This window comes from Lycium barbarum, chromosome 3 (genome assembly GCF_019175385.1).
Source record: "Lycium barbarum isolate Lr01 chromosome 3, ASM1917538v2, whole genome shotgun sequence".
Lineage (NCBI taxonomy): Eukaryota > Viridiplantae > Streptophyta > Magnoliopsida > Solanales > Solanaceae > Lycium > Lycium barbarum.
Window position 1 is genome coordinate 139,426,193 of NC_083339.1, and position 25,643 is coordinate 139,451,835.

Genomic DNA, 25,643 nt, shown 5'->3' on the forward strand with positions numbered 1-25,643 from the left:
TTTGTGATTAAAGCTTGGCTCCGCATTCGTAGTGAAATATCAACAACAAGTGATTCGTCCATTCAAGAACAAGCAAAAGCCCTTGATTGACGGTCATATCCTGAGGAGAAGAATCAGAGGATTACATCTTTTTATTTAAGATTTCATAAAGATTGTAACCCCCGCGCAAATACTTGAAATCAAATATTATTCTTTGTCGCTATTTTTCTTGTCTTGATTATTATTTTCAGGAACGAAAGATTAGTCGTTACAATTCCTTAATGAAAGTACGGAAAAACAGTTCTAGAAGTGACATTTTACATTAATTATCTCCTCCTCATCCTCCAATACACTCCACCTCCACCCCAGTCCCATAACCCTCATAACCCACACTCCTATCATCCACGCCACCCCCCATTATATGAAGATTTCATCTATTTTCTAAGAAGATATTTTACTAGAAACGTGAAAAACATTTTCCTTTGTACCAAAGCCAAACACCCGTTGTCCTTTAGAATTTTCCTATAAATAGTTTAGGCATCTCACCATTTGTGATCATCCATTCATCCCCATCTCAATTATATGAATATGATGAAAATGAGGCTGAGCCAATTATGTGTATTTGCAACACTTTCAGTTCTTGCTATATTACTGATCCCAAGTGTCTTGGCCGAACAATGCGGCAAGCAAGCCAGTGGTGCACCGTGCCCCTCTGGGTACTGCTGCAGCAATTATGGTTGGTGTGGGACCACCGGTGATTATTGTGATCCCGACAAGTGTCAAAGCCAGTGTCCTTCACCGTCTCCTCCGCCTCCTCCATTCACTCCTCCTCCTCCTCCGCCTCCGCCTCCTCCATTCACTCCTCCACCACCCACTCCATCCGGTGCAGATATTACCGAAATCATTACTCGTGAATTATTTGACCAGCTGCTTTTGCGTCGGAATGATGATAGGTGTCCTGCTAAGGGCTTCTACAACTACGATGCCTTTGTTCAAGCGGCGAGGTATTTCCCTGGTTTTGCCACCACTGGTGACATTACTGACCGTAAAAGGGAGCTTGCTGCGTTCCTGGCTCAAACATCGCATGAAACTAATGGTAATTTCATGAATTTTTACTCCTTCCGCCTTAAACTGTTTCTTACTTTCTTTTATAGTTGTTTAAAAAAGAACAGTCTCTTTCCTTTGTTTTTTTTTTTAGCAATTCTTTAATTTTTCACGTGACATATTTAACACCACAAGATTAAAAGACATTTTGGTACATCCAACACATCTTTAATTTAAAATCACAAGATTCAAAGGTTTTCTTTATTTTCTTAAATTCATATCAAATCAAACCAAACAAACATTTTGAAACGGAGGGGTTATCCGTAAAGGTTATTAAAAAAAAAAAGTAAAGGTTAACTTCATAAACACATTTTCGACTTTAGTGTTTTTCACTTTCATTTTTAACTGTTAAGGTTAACTTCAATAGTACATTGATGCTGCCTTTCCAATTTGATTTCTCAAAGTGGCAATTAATTAAATTCCTGATTAAAATGTCCATGTCCGTTTTCTTTATTTAATCTTTCCAGCAAACTAGTTGCGTCAATTTTTAAACTTACATGGAAGATATATATGGTTGAACAGGTGGTTGGCCAACTGCAGAAGACGGGCCATACGCATGGGGTTACTGCTTCAAGAGAGAACAAGGCAACCCTGCAGACTTGCCTTCTTACTGTACTGAAAGTGCTGAGTGGCCATGCGCTCCTGGCAAGAAATATTATGGACGAGGCCCCATCCAAATATCATAGTAAGTAATTTCCCCCCTTTTCTAAGTAGGCATTTGGCCATGAAAATTAAATATTTTTCACTTTATTTGGTATTTTAGAGTTGAAATTAAAGATGGAGTTGTGTTTGGTTATAGTTTTGCAAAGAATATTTGGTTGTTTGAATGTATTGAAAGTGAGAAAAGTAAAGAAAAAAAAGTGAAAAATAAGTTTTGGTTGTTTTCCAAATTCCAAGCACAACTTCAACTTATATTCGGAATTTTTATGGCCAAACACCATAAAGTGAAAAAATATTTCGGAAAAAAGTGAATAATTCTCATGGACAAACGGGCCCTAAATCTCCCTCTTCACTCCTATTTGTGCATTGTGATATTATGAAAGAGGTAGTAACACAGAAGGTCACCTAATTATGAATAATGATCTCCCAAAGTCATGTTTATTTATTTTGTAACAATAAAGTCACTCAACTTTTCCTATATCACATCAAAAATCACCCAATAAATATATATATTTTTTTTTTATTTTTTTTTTATTTTTTATTTAAAGCCACCTTCATGGTGGGGGGGGGGGGGGGGGGGGCGACCCCTGTCTTATATATTAAGATCCAAAACGAGAATACATGAGCTCGAGGTACATGCTGCCTAACCTCTCCGAGTCTACTTAAGCCAATGGACATGCCCATTGTACTATAATGTTTCTTCCAAGACAATGTCTTGGTAATCAAGCAGAAATTATCGCCCGAAGGCTCTTTACAGTTGATGAGAATAGTGCTCTCATATTTTTCTTTGGGCTCACAAAAAAGTAGGTACCAACTATACATTATGTACCACATCACTAAGATTGATTTCTTTAGCTTTTTTGTTCCTTACCCGAAAGTTTGGAAAACCTGCTTTGTCCAGATTGATCAGACCTTTGACCTTTAGGAGGAGATCATCAAAATTGTTGTAAAGCTTGTTGGTCTGGAACGAGTGGCTCAATGAAGCAAGAGTGTCCGCCACCTTGTTAGCTTCTCTAAAACAGTGCTTAATCGACCAAGAAGTGCCAGTCAAAGCTCTTTTAATTTCCTTGATGATTGCGTCAACTTGCCAAGGGATCTTGAATACATCTTTAACCCATGCTGCAAGGATCATGGAATCAGTTTCCAATTCCAATGAATTTATCCCATTTTGAATGCTCCATTGGATGCCAAAGACAAGAGCTTTGGCTTCGGCCACATTGCTGGAAACCTCGTCGAATGGGATGGAGTATGCCATGATCATCTTCCCTTGAGAGTCTCTGATCACACCTCCTCCACCACTGGATCCATCCTTGTGACTTCCATCGCTATTAATTTTGAGAAAGTTGGTGGCTGGTCTCTTCCAGAAGACTGTCCTGCACACTTTAAAAGCCATTTTTTTCTCAAGAAGGCAAGTTAGTTCCATCCAAGATAAGTCATATTTAAAATTAAGAAACTGAAGTCTTACTACATTTAAAATATTTTGGGAGATCTGATAAAGAATTCTGGGCAAGAAAGGTTTTTTACTGCCATATTTACCACTGCATCTTGTTTTCCACAAAAACCAAGTAATGATTATAGGGCAAATTTTGAAGAGAAAAGAAATAATAGGGTTAGAAGGTCTTGAATTCCACCAAGTATCAAGGGCAAGCTGCAAGGAATTGAAATGGCTAGGAATGCCAAATTGGCAACCAAAATGGTTCCATACAGCAGCCGCAAGTGGTCCGTCAAGAAAAATATGATTTAAAGTTTCAGGTTGTGTTATCCTGCAACAGACACAGTTAAAAGTATCATTAGTATGAGCTCTGTTAATAATATCCTCGGTTGGGACTTTCCTCTTAAGAATTCTCCACACAAAGAAGGACATTTTGAAAGGTATGGACTTGTTCCACAATTTGCTCATAAAAGGAACCTCCCTTCTAGGTGACCTCAAGAAATTCCATGCACTTCCTGTCGAAAAGTTGCCTGAGTTTGTTTTCATCCAGCATGGTTTATCCTCTTCATCGTAAAATTTGAGATTCATATGAAGAATGTGATCTTTGATGTTATCAGGTACATCCCCACATGCATACCAGTACCAGTTTTGTCCGTTAAAGGCATCTCTAATGACACTCCTATTGGGGACAGTCCCTGTTGGTAGTAGTTTATAGAGAGGGCCTAGAGAAGTCCATTGATCATACCAAAAGGAGACATTACCTCTACCAATATTCCAGAAAATAGCCTTCTCCGCTTTTTCTTTGATGTCAGCCATGGATTTCCAGTTGTGGGATTGACCACTCCTCCATTTAACAGTGACAGGATGGGATCTAGGACTATATTTAGCTTTGAGAAATTGACTCCACAGAGAGTCTTGAGTCCTAAATCTCCACCATTGTTTGGCACTATAGGCTTTACAAATATCCATGAGCTTCCTGAAATTAGCTCCTCCCTCAGTATAGGGAAAAGATAAATTATCCCAGGATGCCCAGTGTTGTCTTTTTGCACCATCAACACCACTCCAGAAAAATCTGTTGAATTCTTTTTCAATGATCTCAAAAACTGTAGAGGGAGGGTGCATAACAGCAAGTAAATGGGAGGGCATGGCTTGAAGGACATGTTTTAAAAGGATACTTTTACCTCCAGTTGAAAGAAATTTATTATTCCAACCCCTAGTTCTTGCCAAGATTTTATCTATCATACCAGAGAAGGTGGAAATTCTCTTTCTTCCCAAATAAAGTGGGCAACCAAGGTACTGGAAGGGGAAGGATTCTTTTTTCATTCCAGTTAGTCTAGCAGCTCTGTCTGTCCTTCTTGAACTAGCTTTCGGATGGAGAATTATGGAACTTTTATGCTTGTTAACTATTTGACCAGAAGCTTCTTCATAGGTTCTCAGCACCCGCATGATCCTTTTTAAGGATTTCCTGTTACCACTTGTGAAAAGAATAACATCATCTGCAAAACAAAGGTGGTTAATCTTAGGACCATTCTTATGCATATAAAAGTTCCTAAAATTCAGATCATCATGTAATTTGTTAAGTAAAACAGATAGTAATTCAGCACTAAGAACAAAAAGGGAAGGGGATAAAGGGTCTCCCTGTCTAAGTCCATTTTCTGATTTGAAGAAGCCATATCTGCCACCATTGAGGACTAATGAGTACCAATTATTGGAAATGAGTTTGAGCACCAAATCCACCCATTTTTCATCAAAGCCAAGTTTTCTAAGTACAGCACAGAGGTAAGGCCATGACACCTTATCGTAGGCTTTGGCCATGTCAAGCTTGATAACTAAGTTTCCTCCCTTGTTGGGCTTATTCATATTGTTGATTATTTCCTGAGCCAAGAGAATACTTTCCGATATCATTCTTCCTTTAATAAAGCCACTCTGGTTTTTAGAAATGATGTTTGGAAGTATGGAAGCAAGTTTGGTATTGATAAGCTTTGAGATGATTTTGCTAGTAACGTTGCATAAACTAATAGGCCTGAGGTCAGAGAAAAATTGCGGATTTTCCACTTTGGGAATCATTACCAAGCAGGTATGAGTGTAGAATCTAGTAAGGTCAGCACCCCCAAAGAAACTCTGAATAGCCAAAGTAAGATCGTGAGAGATAATATCCCATGTTGCTTGAAAAAAATTTCCATTAAGACCATCAGGTCCTGGAGAGCTGTCAGGATCAATAGACATAACTGCTTCTTTGACTTCTTGTTTTGTAGGAATGGATAATAGAGCAGTATTGTCTTGATCAGAAACCATTGGGGTAAGAAAATCAAGGGCAGGATGGTCTTCATTGCCTTCCGAGGAGCATAACAGGTTTTGGAAATAGTTGATACCGGCATTTGCAATCTCATGTTTACCCAACAACCAGTTTCCAGCATTGTCTTTGATTTGTTGAATGTTGAGTTTTTTTCTTCTACCTTTGATAGTGCTATGAAAATAAGCCGAGTTTGCATCCCCTTCAGCAATCCATTTAATTCTGGCTTTTTGCCTCAGAAAAGACTCCTTCCTTTTTAGCATTTGGATATATTTGGCATTGGCCAGATTCAGAAGGGTCCTGTTTTCGGCCGAATTATCCATAATCAAGTTGTGCTCCAATTCTGAAATTTTATTCTCCATCCTGTCCACTTCTTCAAAGATGTCACCAAAAGTTACCTTGGACCAAACACTAAGGGCCTTGCAAGTCTTCTTCAATTTCTGGTGAAGAATCCACAGAGGATTTCCATAGATGTTCTCTTCCCAAGCTTGTTGAACAACAGTGAGAAAGTCATTATGTTCAACCCAAAAATTCAAGAACTTAAAGAACTTAATAGGATTAGAATCTTCAATATTAACATTGATCAATAGGGGGGCATGATCAGACCCTGATCTTGGCAGGTGGTTAACAGTAGTGAAATCAAAAACGTTACTCCACTCAGCATTGATCAAGACCCTATCTAGTCTTTTCCAAATGGCTCTATGGCCTCTGTTATCACACCAAGTGAATGGATCGCCAAGAAAACCAGCATCTTGTAAACCAGAGTCCTCTATACAGTTCAAGAAATCTAAACTGTTGGAAATATTGAAAGGTCTGCCTCCTTTTTTCTCCTCAGCACTGGTAATAACATTAAAATCTCCAAAAACTGCCCATGGACAGTCCACACTTGAAGAGAGAGTGTCAATAGCTTCCCAAAGGTCCTTTCTTTCCTCACTGTTACATTTGGCATAAACAGCGGTAAAAATTACCTTATCAATTCCACAAACACCTTTAACGCAAGCAGAAACATATTGATCATCACTAAATAAAACATTGACATCATATACATCATCCCAAAAGAGCCAAATTTTATTGTTGGGATTACAAAAGCATTTGTCCATGCCAAGCATAATTCGAAACTTGTCTCCTAAACCATCCTGGTTTGGGTCCTGTAAGACAGGTTCCTGAAGACTAATGAAAGAGATTTTGTATTTGGTTTTTAAAATTTTTAGCCTATCAAAGGCTCCCATCGTTCTTACTCCTCTAATATTCCAAGACAAAAAAGTAATCATGGAAAACATTAAAAAGGGGTTTTTTTTTTGTGAGCCTTTGAGCTCTAGTTTTTAGAGGGGAGAATTTGCCTTTCATGATTTCCTGGCTTTTGGACCCTCTTGGGGAGAGATTTCCCGCCATGGATTGCACATTGTCATCATTTGAATTTGTAGACATATTAAAGATGATTCGCCTTGCATTTTCATCATCGGATTTGGCACAATCTGAGAGATCATCATCTTGGACAGAATTATAATCATCACTCCAATCCCCCTCCTCATGATCTGGTGGTTCTCCAGCTTGTTCGTTAAGTCCATCTTTTTCTTGGAGAGATTCAAAAGCATTTCCAATGTCTATAATGATAGCTCCTCCTTTTATATTGTCTCCTGGAAGAATCCTTCTACAAATGCCATTTTTTGAGATCACCTCTTCAAAATCAGGCTCCTTTGACACCTCTAATATCCTATCAGAGAGGATACTAGAAGAAGTAGTGGCAGTCTCCTTATTGGTAGATGTATTTGGTCCCGGACCATCCTTTCCCTGGTCATTCTTCATATCACAATTGTTCGACGTATTCTGGGATGACAAACTGATCCCTGTAGGTTGGTAGATCTGGTTGGTTTTAGTAGGAAGGTCCTTTTTATAAGTCGTCTTAAGGGCAGTTTCAGCTTTTCGATCAGTGGCCTTCTCATTTTGGGGATCTTTGCTTTGATCAACTTTGGTGATTTCAAGATCATTCGAGTTATTTAGCACAATGTCATCATCTCTTGCCGTCTCCTGCTGAGCATCCTTGTCACTTTTATCTTCCTTTTTTTGATCCATCTTACCTTGTTTGGTGATTTTATTGGGGTTTTTTCCCATGTTCTGATTTTCCTCATCGCCTGAAGATTTCTTTTGTTGCGCAGGTTCTTTTTCTTTGTATTCTTCATCTTTTTTGCCCTGAGGGACCTGTTTGTAATCCTTATTGCTAGCATTGCCTCTGTTAGAGAGCTTATTGTTGTTAGTGTCTTTTCCCCCATCCTTCTCCTCTTTCCTTTGGTTCTCCAATCTCATTTGTTGAGATTTCTTCTTTTCAGCCCACTTACACACATCTAGGGAGTGACCAATCCTTTTACAATGAGTGCAGTATTTTGGCATTTGTTCATACTCGATTTTCTGATAAAAGCCTTTCAAAGGGGAATTTTCATCCTCTAAGCCAATCCAAATCTTATCAAGACGAGGTTTCGTTAGATCCATGATAACTCTTGCTTTGGCTAGCCCCGGTCTGCTTTTAATCACAGTGGCATTATCGGGGGCCTGAGGGGTGCCAATTGGACTAAGGATTTGTTTAAGGTAATCCCAATGATAACAATTAAGAGGAAGGCCTGGCAATAACACCCACACAGGAGCAAATGGAGAGTCTTCATCCGGTTTGAAATCCGGAGTCCACTGCTCCATCCACATTTGCTGGCCGTCGATCTCGAACATTCTTCTAAAGAAAGCATTTTTACAGTCTTCTTCCTCGATGGCCACTCTTCCTCCCGAATGGCTAGGCAAACCCTACTAGGATCCATAGTGACTATCCTTCCTCCCGAGTAGCCAGGCCAATCACAAACAATATAAATCATGGCAAAAGATTCGAATCATAATCCTAGCATAGAAGCCGAATCACTCAAATCATGGCATAGAAGTTGAATCACAAGTCATATCATGATAATCACATTATTCATTAAGGATTATGTTCGTCATCCCATTATAGGGGTACATCAAGCCATTTCAGTTTTAGAAACCGGGTTCACTTCTTTAAACAAGTTTCAAGTTCAACAGAATCCATTATAGAGCATTCACATGAGATAGTCAATGTTGACACTCAATTTTGTCCCTCCTTTAATCCAATTCATTTTCTTGAACTTCTAAATTATTAATAAACTAAATATCTTTTTTTTTTGCCTTTACTTTATTATAATTGCTACTACTATATTATTATTATTAAGTGTTGTTACTTGATTAATACCTCGCACATTTTCTACTCACTTATTACATATTAATCATAAGTATAACCCAGATAATATTTTACTCTACTATTACCTTACTTATATTTTATCTACTAATAATAAAATTAGCATGCTAAATCACACCTTATTAATGGTAATTGCTAAATTATTACTATCACATATATATAGTATTCATTTTCTTAATACAAAGAAGCTCAAAGAAATACAAGGAAAAGAGGCTTAAATCCTAAAATAGGCCAAAATGTTGTCCATTATATAGAAGCATCAGCAGCCTAGGTTTTACGACCCAATGTAGCCCAAAATTAGTCCTCAAACCCACTTAGACCGAGGCCCAATTAGGATAAGGCTAGCCCAATCTTCCAAGAGTCAAACTAGGTTTACCCTCTCTCATAATTTTCTCTCTCCACGCCTTCACTACATCACTTCTCCATCTTCAGCCAAAATCCAAATTCCTTCATTCATAAAACAGAGTTTGCCTTGCTATTCTTGTGCAAGAAATGATATTACCCTCTCTCTCTCTCTCTCTCTTTCTTTTTTCAACTACAAGATTCAGTCAAAAGGTGAATTCAAAAGATGACAAAGCCTTTCTTCAGAAATCTCAGCAAAAACAATACATTTCAGAGATTTGATTCTTAATTTCAAACGACTCTACACCCATGACTCTCTTTGTTGTGCTCAAAATTTCAAATCTAAAAACCCTAACTTTCTCCTATAAATATCTTGTTAATGCTTCAACCGAAATACAGCTTGAACTATGGAAAACTCTCTCATCTAAGATATTTATATTTTCTGTTGTCTCTCAAAGAAACTTTAGCTTTTTCATTACTCTTACACTCTGTCCGACTCAATCTTGCTTACAAAAGGGTGGATCTGAATAGGACCTCAAAGCTTTAGTTCACTGCACCCACAAGAGGTAAAATCTGAATTTCTCCTTATTTATTTAGTGTCGACATGTGTTTTGTTGTTTAGAAATCATGTTTTTAGTATCTAAGTTTATGTTCTAGAAAACATGACTATAGTAGTGAATTTGTTTAGTCGAATGTTATATAAATTTAGAATATGTGATATGTGTCTATTATATAGTATATGTATTTTTTATACACTTTAGAATTCATGTTATATGGTTGTTGGGTTTACTTCTCGTTGGAGTGCTTCCTGGATAAGAGTTCTAATGAATGGTTATATTCTGTTGAATATTTGAAAAGTGTGTTTGTCTTTGTTTCTTAGTAGAGTGTTTAGATATCACGAATATAGGACGCAATTTCAATCTGTGTTTAAATGGACTGCCTATAGATATGTTGGTGAATTCTAGATCAATTAGCTTTAGATCTCAAATGAAGATATACATCCTGATGGTAATCACTTAGAAACTGACATTTACGACCCTTCTATATGAGTAACAACCATGTTTAGTTCTGTAGCACATATTTGTAAGTTGTTAATTCTTGAATTTTAAGTTCTCTCTATGTTTAGCACCACTTAACTATGGGAGTATTCCTTGAGATGTTGAAGCCACTTCCGATATATAAATTGTACCTACCCCGAAGTGTATGTGATATTGATAGCAGAATTATAGCAGTTAGAAGTGAAGTCCAGGAATCAGTTAGCATTTAAAAGTTAGTTGGCCATGTCAGCAGTTGGTTAGTGAAGTCCAGGAATCAGTTAGCATTTAAAAGTTAGTTGGCCATGTCAGCAGTTGGTTAGAAGAAGTTAGTTAAGCAGTTTCAAGTTAATTCAGTAGCTGATTCATTAGCTGTCAATTAGCTGTAATTAGTCAAGTAGTTAGTAGATATTTTCGTTGTATTCAACAACTATAAAGCATTGTAATTGAAGGATTCCAATCATCAATATACAGATTCATAAATTCTCTCTCTAAACTTCTATTCTCTATTCTATTCCAATTCTTCTAGTTACATTGAACTGTCAAATTCAAGTACTCAAACCTAGAATTCTTGTTGAATTTTTGTATTTGAGTAACATTGGTATCAGAGCTTACGAATCCTTGGATCAAAATGACAAAATCAACTGAGAACTCTAACAGTGAAGTGGGTGAACTTCGTGAGATGATGCAAACAATGTTAGCAGAAATGAGCACCTTAGCTGGTGAAGTTTCAACACTAAAGAAACTTGATCAGGTAGTGCTAGAGATGAAGGAGAAATTGACAAATCCAGTGGTCAATTTGAGGGATAAATCTCCTATGGCAAGAGAGGAAATTCCAGAAGGGGTAAGGCAGTTTGAAGGAACCTCGAGGCAAGCTGAAGGTGGAAGACAATTTGAAGGACCTACTAGACAGTTTGAGGAAAGATTCCAAAGAGAAAGGAGTGTTAGCAGCTACACAAACCACAGTTCTCAATTTTCAAGGTGGTCAAAATTGGAGTTTCTGAGATTTTCTAGGGAGGATCTTAGATCTTGGTTGTTCAGAATTGAACAATTTTTCCACATGGATAATATCCCTAGGGAAGATAAAGTGCAAATTGCATCAATGCAGTTTGAAGGAGAAGCAGTGCAGTGGCACATTTCTTACATGAAGTATAGACAGTACTTACAACCTCCAACATGGACGGAGTATGTAATGGCTTTGGTAGAAAGATTTGGGATAGATTATGATGATCCAATGGAGGAGATTAAGAAGGTTAAACAAACTGGAAATGTGAAGGATTATCAGGCTGTTTTTGAGAAAAATTTGACAAGGGTCAATTTATCTCAAGAAAATGCTATCAGCTGTTTCCTTGGAGGGTTGAAACATGAACTTAACATGGATGTAAAGATACAGGGACCACAGACCTTGTCTTAGGCTTACAAGACAGCAAGGATGCAAGAAGCTTATCTTGCAGCCATAAGGCAAGGAGGTGGCACTGGAGTTCAGACTCAAACTAACACAAAAAGGTATGGAGATTAGAAGTTTCAATCCAAACCCCCATTATTACCAACTCCAACTTATGGAAATACAATGCCATATAAAGGGTTAATAGAAGAACTCTAAGTGTGGAAGAGATGAATGACAAAAGGGCTAAGGGACTCTGTTATTTTTGTGATGAAAAATATGTTCGTGGTCATAAATGTAAAATTTTGAAGCAGTTGTATCTGCTAGAAGTGGAAGAAGTGGTACCAGTAGTGGAAGAACCAAGTGAAGATGAGGTAATGGAGTTAGAGGAACAACAATTACAATTACCACACACATTAGAGCAAATGGAGATTTCAACTCATGCTTTGAATGGACCATTGGGATATAGGACTATGAGGGTAACTGGTTATCATTCAAAGAAACCACTCCACATTTTGATTGATACTGGAAGTTCTCATAATTTCATTAACCCTAATGTATTTATGAAGATAGGGTGTCAAATCAAACCTACTCTACCAAATGTGGTGTCAGCAGCTAATGGTAATGCAATGAAGGTGGATCAGATGTGCACCATTTCTTGGTTGCTGCAAGGAGTGGAATTCTCAGCTGAATTCTTACTCTTACCTTTAGGATTTTGCAGTATAGTATTGGGGGTCCAATGGCTATTGACATTAGGAGATATCAAGATGAACTTTAAGAACCTTACTATGGAGTTTTGGTATGAAGGGAAGAAGCACTGTCTTAGAGGATCTGGAAACCAAATCACTTCTCCAGGAGCTGGAAAAATAGCCAAAATATCAGGTAATCAATCTGAGTTATGCATGATACAAGTTGTCCCATCTATGAACACTGAATTTCAATGGTATGCCTTAGAGTCTACAACTGATCCAACTACTAATACTAGATTATTAGACTTAGTACATGAGTTTAAATAACTGTTTGAAGAACCAAAACAACTACCCCCATTTAGAGGTGTTTTTTACCACAGAATTGTGTTGAAAAGTGGTACCGAACCTGTCAATAAAAGACCATATAGATATCCTTCTGTTAAGAAAGACATCATTGAAGAAATGGTTCAGCAGATGTTGGATCAGGGAATTATTCAGCCCAGTTGCAGTCCCTTTGCTTCCCCAGTTGTGTTAGTAGGAAAAAAGGATGGGTCTTGGAGAATGTGTAGATTATAGAGACCTCAATAAGTTCACAGTAAAGAACAAATTTCCTATCCCTATTGTTGAAGACTTACTTGATGAGTTGGGAGGTTCAAAAATCTTTTCTAAGATTGATCTTAGATCAGGTTACCATCAATTAAGAATGGCAGTAGAAGATGTACCAAAAAACAGCTTTCAGAACTCATTCAGGACATTTTGAATACTTGGTCATGCCTTTTGTCCTTTCAAATGCCTCTGCCACATTTCAAGGCCTCATGAATGCTGTTTTTCACAATTTTCTTAGGAAATTTGTATTAGTGTTCTTTGATGATATATTGATATATAGTCAGTCAATGGATGATCACTTAGTCCATCTTAAGGCGGTATTTGGAGAAATGCAGAAACATCAACTTTTTGCAAAAGAAAGTAAGTGTTTCTTTGGAGTAGAAAGGATAGAATATTTGGGTCACTTCATCACTCAAGAGGGAGTATCCACTGACCCTCAAAAGATTGAAGCAGTTAGGAAATGGCCACTTCCTACAACCATCAAACAGTTAAAGGGTTTTCTGGGGTTAGCTGGTTATTACAGAAGATTCATACAAGGATTTGGAATCATTAGCAAGCCATTAACTGACTTGTTAAACTAGGATAACTTCAAATGGGTAGATGCTGCAACTGTTGCATTTGATAGATTGAAGGTGATGCTTACTCAAGCTCCTGTTCTAGCATTACCAGATGCAAAAAAGACTTTCATTGTGGAAACTGATGCAAGTGGCTATGGGATAGGAGCTGTTTTGATGCAGGAAGGTCATCCTATTGCATTTATCAGCAAGGCCTTATCACCAAGACATGCTGCTATGTCTGTCTATGACAGGGAATTATTGGCTATTGTCCAAGCTGTGACTAAATGGTCTCAATATTTGCTTGGTCAAAAGTTCATTATCAGAACTGACCAAAAGGCTTTGAAGTTTTTAATGGAACAAAAGTTACACACAAACTCTCAATTGTCTTGGCTCACTAAGTTGATGCCATTTGACTATACAATTGAGTACAGGCAATGGGTGGAAAATAAGGTTGCTGATGCACTTTCTAGAGTAACTGGTGCTGAATTGATGTCATTGGTTCTTTCTGCCAATAATACTGATCTGTTGCAGGCTATATCTGATAGTTGGGACTCAGATACTGAGTTAAAATCCTTGATTCACCAGTTGCAAACACAGGCTGGTTCTCATAAACAGTACACTTGGCAACACCAACAACTCAGGAGGAAAGGCAAACTGGTGGTGGGAATAAATTTAGGCTTGAGAAGGGAGATCATTACTCTTTGGCATTCATCTCCTCAAGGTGGGCATTCTGGCATTGAAGCAACTCTGAAGAGATTATTGACCTTTTTTTACTGGAAAGGTATCAGATATGATGTCAAGGACTTTGTGTTGAAGTGTGACATTTGTCAGAAGAACAAGTCTGATTTGGCAGCTTACCCTGGGCTGCTACAACCCTTGCCAATACCAGATGTTGTTTGGTCACAAATAAGCATGGATTTTGTTGATGGTTTGCCCAAGTCCAAAGGCTTTGAAGTCATTTTGGTGGTAGTTGATAGATTGAGTAAGTATGGACATTTCATTCCATTGAAACATCCTTACACTGCTCAATCTGTAGCCAAGGAATTCATGGATGTTATTGTAAGGTTGCATGGATTCCCTGATACCATAACTAGTGACAGAGATGCTGTATTTTTGAGCTCTTTTTGGCAAGAATTGTTCATTTTACAAGGAGTTCAACTAAACACTTCTTCTGCATATCATCCTCGGTCTGATGGTCAGACTGAGGTGTTGAACAGATGTCTTGAGACTTATTTGAGGTGTTTTTGTAATGAAGATGCTACTGATTGGTTCTCTTGTCTAGCTATGGCTGAGTATTGGTATAACACATCACATCATTCAGCCATTCACACCACACCTTATGAGGCTCTATATGGCAGACCACCTCCCTTACATTTGCCATACTTACCGGGGGAGTCTGCTTCTGCAGAAGTGGATCACACACTACTCAACAGGGAATTGAAGTTACAATTACTCAAACACCATTTGTTAAGAGCTCAGTTGAGGATGAAACAACAAGCTGATGCTCATAGAAGTGACAAGAGTTTTGAGGTTGGTGATTGGGTGTATTTCAAAATTCAACCTTACAGGCAGAGGACTGTTACAAATCAGTCTTTCCACAAGCTATCTGCCAAGTACTATGGTCCATTCCAAGTCATCAAGAGGGTGGGTCATGTAGCCTATACTCTCCTATTTCCAGATTCTGTGAAGATTCATCCTACTGTGCATGTGTCCTTACTCAAGAGATGTCATGAGGTGCCTAGTTTGATCACTTATCCTCCTTCTATTGACATTGCTCATCCACATTGTCCTGAACCTGAAGTTATTCTTCAGAGGAGGATGGTTAAAAAAGGTAATAAAGTTGTTGCACAAGTGCTGGTTCATTGGAAAGGGTTACCATCAGATGAGGCTACATGGGAATACTACAATGCTCTAAAGATCAGATTTCCACAGTTTGACTCAGTTGATCCTTGAGGTCAAGGATCTCTTTTGGGATGGGAGTATTGATAGCAGAATTATAGCAGTTAGAAGTGAAGTCCAGGAATCAGTTAGCATTTAAAAGTTAGTTGGCCATGTCAGCAGTTGGTTAGTGAAGTCCAGGAATCAGTTAGCATTTAAAAGTTAGTTGGCCATGTCAGCAGTTGGTTAGAAGAAGTTAGTTAAGCAGTTTCAAGTTAGTTAAGTAGCTGATTCATTAGCTGTCAATTAGTTGTAATTAGTCAAGTAGTTAGTAGATATTTTCATTGTATTCAACAACTATAAAGCATTGTAATTGAAGGATTCCAATCATCAATATACAGATTCATAAATTCTCTCTCTAAACTTCTATTCTCTTCTATTCTATTCCAATTCTTCTGGTTACATTGAACTGTCAAATTCAAGTACTCAAACCTAGAATTCTTGTTGAATTTTTGTATTTGAGTAACAGATATCCATTTTGTGTCGAAACATTCTCGACATGGCGAACTTGATGTACATTAATTTGGACTTAATTGCTTGGCTGCACATACGTTACTTTCTGTACTCTGTTAAGAATTAAGTTTCCTTGTGCTGATTCCTCTGTTATTTTTCTTTGTTTTACATGACAAACCGAAGCGGAAGAGTTTCACTTTGAAACTCAACGATGCCTCGCAAAGGAGTCTGCATTACCTCTCCGTTCCTCGCCATTTATTTCCCTTACTCCTTCCTAAATGCATCCGAATAGAGAAACGAAAGAGGAACGATGCGAAATTCTGAGTTTTAGTGCAAGCTGTCTGCTACATATTCTTTATATTCTAGTTGCACAAAAACCGTCGAAACTCGGCGGAATGTGCCATTGATTTGCTTTGTTATATTTGTTGGTGTGATTTGAAACTTTAATTATTCATTATATGTTAGGACCCATGACTAACATAGGATTAATAACAAGGTTATTTTCAATCATTTAAGTGCTTCTCTAACTTAGTAAGCTACTTCATTACCTATTTTATGACGCCAAATTTTTAAAAGATTTTAAAATTTGTGCTTTAATCATCATTGGATGTCTTACTGATTTTTAGCTAATATACTCAAGATTTTTATCAACTTTAAAAATCAGCTTCTAAACAATACGATAGGTTTTCTTGGCATTTCTTGTGTGCTGTTTTAAAAAGACTTGGGTTTGCTGAACAGTGGGTTCATATGATCTGGAACCTACTGTCCAATGTATGGTATTCTGTGATTCTTAATGGGAAACGGCATGGCTTTTTCAAATCTGAGAGGGGTGTTAAACAAGGGGATCCCATATCCCCTTCTTTATTTATCATTGTTGTTGAAGTTCTGTCCATGCTCCTCAATAACTTGTTTGACAAACCTGAATTCAATGGCTTCAGCATGCAGCCTAATGGTCCAAAGATAAATCATATCTCCTATGCAGATGATATTATTATATTTTGTTCTGGTAAGACTGCTACTCTGAAGCTTATTATGGCTACTTTAACTCAATATGAGCTAAATTCTGTTCAGCTGATCAACAAAGAGAAGAGTTGCTTCCTGGTGGCTGATGATATCTCTACTAAAAGAAAGAACATCATTCTCAGAAATTTGAACTTCCAGGAGAAACAATTCCCAATTACTTATCTAGGATGCCCTTTATTTGTTGGAAGGAAGAAGATTCAATATTTTACAGAGGCTGCTACCAAAATTATTCAGAAAGTTGATTCTTGGCAAGGCAAAATGCTATCTACAGGTGGTAAGATTGTTCTTATCAAACATGTCCTCAGTGCTATGCCTATTCATCTGTTATCTATATGCCAGCCCCCTAAGAATATTCTTCAACAGATTGAGGGAGTTTTTGCCAACTTCTTCTGGGGTACTCATGAAGGTAAACATAAATATTATTGGGCTTCATGGGAAAAAATGTGTCTTCCTACCAGTGAGGGTGGAATAGGTGTGAGGAGCATGATTGATATTATTGATACCTTTTCTGCTAAGATGTGGTGGCAATTTAGGACCAAAAAAATCCCTTTGGACTGATTATCTAAAGGTCAAATATTGCAAAAGGGTCCATCCTTTAGCCAGAAAATTCAATTATGCCCATTCTCATGCTTGGAGAAGAATGATGAAAATTAGGCACAGAGTGGATCATTTAATTCTCTGCAGGTTAATTCAGGTAACACAAATTTTTGGTGGGACAATTACTCATGTTTGGGTAGTCTTATTCAATTTGGAATTCCCTCAAAATCTATCAAAATTGTGGTCTCAAGCTACATTGACAACAACAGATGGAATACTTTTAAACTTTCTCTTGTACTTCCCATAAAAGTGGTTCATCATATTCAAGAAGTTAAAATTAACTCCTCTTTTGCCTTTGATCAGCCCATTTGGACGGTTACTGCCAGTGGGAGATTTGATTGTAATTCTGCATGGAATAAGCTCAGAACCCCTCATATCTCTTCTATGATTAATATGATGATTTGGCATAAGAAGTGCCCTTTCAAAGTATCTTTCTTCCTATGGAGAATCCTCAAAAACAAGACATATGTTGATGTTAATCTTGGAAGATTGGGTATTAATTTACCGTCTATTTGTTCATGTTGCGTCAACCATGCTCGGGAAGATGAAGATCACTTGTTCCTCAAGGGCAGAATTGCCAGAATGGTATGGGATCATTTTTGCAAAATGATGGGAATACCTATGGTTCAAAGTAATATGAGATAGATGCTCATCAGCTGGTGTATGGCTAAGAAACACAACAACCTGGAAAAGATTGTGATTCAAATTCTTCCATGTATTATTGTTTGGCAGATCTGGAAGGATAGGTGTAAGGCCAGGTTTGAAAATTCTAAAATGTCTCATAATATAATTATTCTCTTATCTACTCAAAGGCTTAACTTGACTGTTCATAAACAGTTCCCTCAAATACCTCTTTATATGAAATGGTATCACTTTTTTTGAATTAATTCAAAAGGCTAGAAATTCCTTCTGTATAATTCAAGTCAAATGGAATCCTCCTAATAATGGTTGGGTGAAGATTAATTCTGATGGTTGCTCTAAAGGTAACCCTGGCTTGAGTGGTAGTGGTGGTGTTATCAGAAACCACCTGGGCAATTTGGTGATGGCCTATGCTATGAATCTCAATATTCAAACCAATAACTATGCAGAGGCCATTGCCCTGAAATCTGGGATTGATTGGTGTATCAACAATGGAAAAAGAAAGGTGATGATTGAAACTGACTCCATGATGCTAATCCACTGGATACTGGACATTGCTTATACCCCTTGGCCACTTCAAAACATCATTTTGGATATCAAGACTCAACTGAATTTTTTTGAAGACAAAACCATTAATCACTGTTTTAGGGAATGCAATAAGGTTGCGGATTGTTTGGCAAATTTTGGTTTGAACTGCAATGGTACTATTTGGCTCGACAACTCCCAGATGCTACCAAAAGAGGTCAAAGGTGAGATCAACATGGATAAATTGCAACTTCCCTCCTTCATAATGAAACACCTCAAGAATTCCTTCTATCTGGACAAAGAAATTCTCCGAATGTACAACTTTGATGTTCCTTAATGTTGTTTCTTTTGTTGAAGAGTGCTTTATGTTAAGGAGCCTCTATATCATAGCTTTAGGCTATTTTTTTGGGAGCTTAACTTGATACCTACATCTTGTACAAAATGGAGCATGTTCCATTCTATGGTAGGCCTGAAAGGACTGATTTTCCAGTTCTTTCCACTTTTGTACATCTTTCTGTTAATAATATATCTTCCATGCCCTAAGGAATAGGGATGGAAAATTGAATTAAAAAAAAAAAGCTTCTAAACAATACCTTACCAGCTAAAGTCACATTATTCACGTTGTACAATTATATCCCTTGCCCGGTTAGCAATATTTTCAAAAGTGAATGCAATATTACAAGTTTTACGTTAATCACTGCCTATTGTTTTCAACGTTTTGTTTTAAAAAGAGATCATTCAAATATAGTCAATAGACATTTATATATTTTAAACAACTCTTTAGCATATTCAGCACATAAGTTAATTAATTTAAGTCCGCTCGGATAATCATTGTTAATGAGTCTTAAAGGGTGCTTAATACCTTCCCTTTAGATTAATTGAGCCCTTACCTAAAATCTTTAAGTTTCGTAGACTTTAAAACGGAGTTAACTTTAGACAATAGCTATAATTAACTTTAGGTGTCCTAATTCACCATAATAATTAGGTGGCGACTCCTTTACAGAAATGTTGTAAATCATTTTGACTCCGATTAAAATGGAGTATAACAGTAAAGCTTTTCAATTATCAAGTTTAAACATCCCTTATGGGGCAATTCAAGTTCGAATACCAAAGCTTTATATCTCAAATTTTCAATCATCCTTTAAAGATGAAAACAATCATGAATACGTATATATAATATAGTACAAACAATGTTTAATGTGGGCTTGTCCTCACGCACACAAACCACAACCAAAGATTTAATAAAAAACGATCGAAAGAGTATGTTCAAAAAGAGACATACAAATCACCTTTATAGTCAAAAAGGATTTTTACAAGAGACATACCTCTAATCCCACTATAATCTAGAAACCGGATTCCTTCCAAGTTCAACAATCACTCTACAATGGCTATTAATAATAAAGTTTAGAACTTTAACCAATTCTAGGGATTTCTAACCTTATTCGAAAAACTAGGGTTTTTCTAGCCTTAAGACTTGTTCTTGAATCTGTATGTGAATCATTAGTGAATTCTAATCTTGAAGTATGCTCCATACCAATCCAAAACTTATTACTAAACTTAGAAAATCAAAAGTCTTACCTCTTAGACGAACTCCACCTTATCTCCTTCTTCTTGAGTTTTCAAGAATCTAGGGTTTGGAGAGATGAACTAATATCAAGAAGAGGTGAATTTAGTGTAGAATCGATGTAGATGGAGTAGTAACCCATCTTAGAGGTTTGGGGAGGGCTTAGGGTTGATTTTTGTGATTAGAGATGTTTAGGAACTAACCCCAAGCTTAAATGTAAGAAAGAAACATGAAAACCCGACTTTTGACCTAAAACCTGACGTTTTTGCGATGGGCCCGCGATGTGTGGTCATTGCATGACCCCCTGCAGACCTGAGATTCAGAAAGGGTGTTTTTGTGTGCTCGACGAGCGACGCGGAGCCATCTCACACGCCCTCACGCGGGTGACCCGTGTTAGTTTCTGCGCAGTGTTCAGTAAAATGGACATAACTTCTTGTACAAAGCTCCGTTCGGCTCCATAATATATCGTTGGAAAGGTATTTCAATGACCTACAACTTTCATGTTTTGAGTTTTCTCAAATTCCTAATGCAAATGTCCTAAAACCAGCCATTAGTGCAAACTATCTCAGATTTAGATGAATTTAGAAGCCCTTTAGAACTTCACTTTTTGGTTTGATTTCAAAACGACAGTTTATCACGCGAATTCATCCCGAATGGATTCATATAGCTAAAATATCATCTCAATACTAGTTTTTACACATTCACACCTAACTCAGATTTACGGGGTGTTACACATAACTTGCTAATCATTACTGGAGACATAAAATTCTTAGCAGAATCCTCCAATTTATCTCAAATTATGATGAGAGGACATTTACACGAATTTATTCATTTAATCTAATAATCCAGTATCAACAAATTAACTTTTTTCATCAAAAGATCTGTCATATTCTACTTTACAAGAATGATCCAAAATATAATAAATTATTCACTCTTAATTCCATGCTGAAAGAGTTAACAATGAATTTATTCGACATGATTACAGAAATCAGGCATGCATTATTATTTAGCTTATTCATTTGATCCTTAGTCTATCAATCACATATAGCGACACAAAGATATTCTACACACTCAAATTTGTTAAAAATTAATAATCTAAATTCATTATCTCAGGCTTTTCAAGATTTCAAAAATCATAACGGAATCGTACCTTTACCTTCTGTGAAGAAAAGAAAATGGGTGGATTTAAAACACTGACCGGAACACTTTGTGCAGCAGTTATGGGAGTATCAAAGTAAATGTTTTCCTTAAGAAAAGAGTATGAAAATATCCTTAAGATTATTGGAAATCCTACGGAAAATACTTGATTACGAACCTTGTCGGAAAATACTTGATCACGAACCTTGCAGGAAATACTTTAAAGCTTGAGGCATGTCAATTAAGACACTTTCCTTAAGGATATTTCACCCGGCATGGGTGTATCCCCCAGTATTCAACAAGCTTTTCTAGTACAAAACTAGAAGCCAGAATCTAATAAAGATTTATCTTAGTATAAAACCCAGCACAATAGTATAGAAGAAAGAATTTGTATTAATTTCTTTCTTCAAATGAGAGGACCAAAGACTATATAAATAAGAAATTCACAATATAAGAAGGGTTCCTGGTCTCTCAATGCTATTCAATTCACATAATCAAAAGTTGGAGTAGTTAATGACATGCTAGAAATGCCAATCAATATGATAACCATAGAATTAGTTTACCAATAATTCTTTTTGAGATATTAATAGATAAATTTTGTAACACGCTATATAATAAATAAAAGAGGTTTTGAGATATTCTCTATAGTATTGTGCGGGTTTTAAATAGTTAATTAATTAAACTCATTTAAGGAAAACAGGGGAGCATGTACCCTAAAGCTCATCTGTTACAAAATCATGGGATGTTATGAGCAGGTAGTACTGATAATGTTAAGTGTGCAAGCAAAGCGAAATACAGAAGCAAGTCGTACAATTTAAAATTTACAACAAGAATTCTCGTGGTTTAAAGTAAAAATTTTTGCAAACATTCAACAAATAATAGACTTATCACGTCTATAAAGGAAAAACATTATTTAAAAAAAAAAAAAAAAAGAGAAGGGATTGGCTAAGGATATATATAGAGCTAAAAATTCTAGATGAGAAATCGTTCAACCATCTGCAGAGTTGATCTCTCCCCTTTTTCTACAAACGGAAATTCAGCTGAGAAGCACTTCTTGATTCTTCCTCCTTCCTGTAGCGTCAATGTTTACCTCAATAATCCACCTCAATTCGTATGTTTTCATATTCCCTTCTTTGTTCGTCTAACTTATACCCTTCCAAATTGAATTTGATTTCCATATACATATAAAAACGCTACTGTTTTTTCATTTATAAAAATTAAAACGCCCTTACCTTAGTAGTATTGTTCAAAAAAAGTAGAGGCCTAATTTAGAACGCAGGGTGTATTTTCAGATCACTGAAATATTTTTCGAGAACAATATTTGCATATAATGCATGTCCAAACGCATATATATATATATATATATATATATATATATATATATATATATATATATATATATATATATATCGTCATCATTTTTTTGGCCGTCAAGGTCTTATATGAAGAAAACTATATTCAACACTCTTGAGCATAACGTAAAGCTTGTCCAGAAGAGACTTGTTACAGTACTGGAAATCCCCAATAATCTGTTACTTTACTAGCTGAAATAGTTAATTTTGAAAGAGATTAATTCCGTCATTATTCTCCTTGATTGAGTTGGTAAATATACCATAGTTACAATGTCCTATTAGGATACAAACTATACTAACCTAAAATAGAAGATTTACAAAATATTCTTTTACTACATATTTACACTATTTATCACACCCCCGCAGTCGAAACGGGAGGTTTACGAACGCTGAGACTGTCCCAAAAATCCTCAAATAAGACTTGTGGCAGTCCTTTAGTGAAAATATCGGCGAGCTGATATCGGGATGGAACATGAAGGACACGGACGTGGCCGCACGCCACCTTTTCACGAACAAAATGTATATCCATCTCAATGTGCTTGGTGCGCTGATGTTGGACTGGATTTCCTGTCAGGTAAATGGCACTGACATTATCACAATAAACTAAAGTAGCCTTAGGGACCGGACAATGTAGTTCCAAGAGGAGGTTACGTATCCAGCATGATTCAGAGACAACATTAGCAACCCCCTATATTCTGCTTCCGCACTAGAGCGGGAAAGAGTAGGTTGGCGCTTAGATGACCATGATATCAAATTATCTCCCAAAAACACGCAATAACCCGACGTCGAGCGTCTTGTGTCTGGACATCCCCCCAATCAGCATCAGTGTATGAAACCAAATCAGTAACTGAAGAGAGTAGAGATGCAAACCATGATCAAGAGTACCCTGAATATACCAAATAATCCGCTTAAGAGCAAGCATATGCGTATCTCGTGGAGCATGCATATGAAGACAAATCTACTGTACGGCATAAGAAATATCCGCTCTGGTGAAGGTAAGATACTGAAGAGCACCTGCAAGGCTCCGGAAATGAGTGGGATCTTCACACAGATCGCCAGAAGAGGCACTGACCTTCGGTTTAGTGTCAACCGGAGTGGAAGAAGGCTTACACGAGGACATTCCTGCACGCTCAATAATGTCTGTAGCATAACTTCGTTGTGACAGAAACATACCACCCTTGTGACGGGTCATCGCAATGCCAAGAAAATAGTTCAAAGGACCTAATTCCTTCATAGCAAATTCTGAGCCAAGAAGGTCCATAATAGAACAGCGGAGAGCATCTGAAGAAGCAGTAAGAATAATGTCATCCACATATAGTAAAATGTAAGCCAAGTGGCGTCCTTTGTGATAGATGAACGAGGAGTGGTCAGACCTGCTATTAGCAAAACCAATGGAAGAAATAAAGTCAGCAAATCTTTTATACCAAGCTCTCAGTGCTTGTTTAAGCCCATATAAGGACTTGCGCAAAAAACACACATAATCGGGACGAGATGGGTCTCTAAAACCCATAGGCTGATGCATATAAACTGTCTCCTTGAGCTCGCCATGAAGAAATGCATTTTTGACATCCAACTGATGAATGGGCCAATGTTTAGATAGAGCTAGACTTAAGACAGTGCGGATCATTGCTAGCTTCACGACCGGACTGAAAGTCTCACCGCAATCAATGCCAACCGGCTGTGTTTTGCCATCACCTACAAGACGGGCTTTATGCCTCTCAAAATCACCATTAGACTTTTCTTTATGAGTAAAAATCCACATAGACCGAATAACATCCACATAGACCGAATAACATTCACATTAGGTAGACGGGGTACTAAATCCCACGTCTTATTTTTAATAAGAGCATCATATTCATCATCCATGGCTAATTTCCAATTCGGGTCACGTAGCGCATCCAACGGTTTACGAGGTATGGGGGACTTGGTAACCGCCGCATGTAGATTAAATGGGTGCTTGGGTTTGAAAATCCCGCGCTGACTACGAGTGACCATGCGAGTGTGGGTATTGGGCTGGACAGGTGGAGGAATGGTCGAGTTTTGCAGGCTGGTAGCAAGATGGTGGGGAGAGGGGCGGACTGGTCCTGCGGAGAGGACGACGGAGGCTGCTGCCCAGGTGGGGAGGGGTCGGCGTGGTCCTGAGTCACGGGCAGCGACGGAGGGGGACAGGGCAGCGGTGGAGCTTTGGCGGCTATATGATGGATCAAGTAAGGAGAGAAGCCATCATCAAGGAAGTCATAAGTGGTGGGAGTCGGAGTATGGATTTTGGAAAATGGAAATTGAGTCTCATCAAATAAAACGTGACGACAGATAATGATTTTATTTGAGGATAAATCAAAACATTTGTAGCCACGATGGTTTGGTGGATATCCCAAAAAGACACATGGAGTTGATCGAAGGTGCAACTTGTGAATAGTAGTAGACGGAAAAAGGGGATAACATAAACACCCAAAGACTCGGAGATGAGAATAAGATGATTTCCGTTGGTAAAGGACCTCTAAAGGTGATTTGTGAACCAATAGCTTACTTGGTAAAATATTAATGAGATACGTCGCCATTTGCAATGCATGATGCCAAAAAGACGGAGGAATGGAGGCATGAGTCAGAAGAGTCCGGATGACATTATTTAGTGAACGAATTTTTCTTTCTGCTTTCCCATTTTGAGAGGATGTATGAGGACACGAAAGACGGAAAGACATCCCATTGGACGCACAAAATTTTTCGAATTGACTATTAGTATATGCCCTCCCAATATCACATTGGACATTCTTGATAGGACGTTCAAATTGAGTAAGAATATGGGTCTTAAAATCCATGAATTTTGAGTAAACATCAGATTTTCTAGCTAAAGGGAAAGTCCACAAATAGTTGGTAAAATCATCAAAAAAAAAAACATAATAACGATGGCCCATAGAACTCAAAATTGGAGAAGTCCACAAATCACTATGAATAATGTCAAATGGAAACAAAGTTTCGGAAATAGAACTAGCAAATGGCAACTTAACATGTTTACCAAGAACGCAAGAATGACAAATACTAGATGAACTAGACCTATTACATTCAATGCTTTTATTATGCCTAAGAA

At 37.4% G+C, this 25,643-nt stretch overlaps 3 protein-coding genes across 5 annotated transcripts in view; all 3 read left to right on the plus strand.

Annotated features, from left to right (window-relative positions):
- Window positions 1-520: 520 nt before the first annotated feature.
- Window positions 521-5,570, plus strand: LOC132632961 (endochitinase 3-like). Of its 2 annotated transcripts, XM_060349118.1 has the most exons (3): window positions 521-1,075; window positions 1,606-1,768; window positions 5,431-5,570. In XM_060349118.1, coding segments are annotated over exons 1-3 (678 nt in total). In that variant the 5' UTR covers window positions 521-561; the 3' UTR covers window positions 5,432-5,570. The 2 variants fall into 2 exon arrangements, with proteins under 2 accessions (XP_060205101.1, XP_060205102.1); XM_060349119.1 differs by lacking the exon at window positions 5,431-5,570 and having other exon boundaries at window positions 1,606-1,769.
- Window positions 5,571-9,215: 3,645 nt separating this feature from the next.
- Window positions 9,216-25,643, plus strand: part of LOC132632960 (protein DMR6-LIKE OXYGENASE 2-like) — a 30,175-nt gene continuing 13,747 nt past the window's right edge. The window contains exon 1 of one of the 2 annotated variants that reach the window (XM_060349117.1): window positions 9,216-9,626. Coding sequence is in view for 1 of the 2 variants with exons in the window: in XM_060349116.1 (XP_060205099.1) it covers window positions 22,289-22,317 (29 nt within the window). In the remaining variant the exon portion in view is untranslated. Of the gene's footprint in view, window positions 9,627-21,914; window positions 22,318-25,643 lie in introns of those variants that run through there. The other variant, XM_060349116.1, reaches the window with a different exon arrangement.
- On the plus strand, window positions 16,469-18,842 carry LOC132631469 (uncharacterized). Its single transcript, XM_060347044.1, has 4 exons — window positions 16,469-17,150; window positions 17,278-17,438; window positions 17,645-17,926; window positions 18,237-18,842. The coding sequence occupies exons 1-4, from the start codon at window positions 16,469-16,471 to the stop codon at window positions 18,840-18,842; spliced, it is 1,731 nt and encodes a 576-aa protein (XP_060203027.1).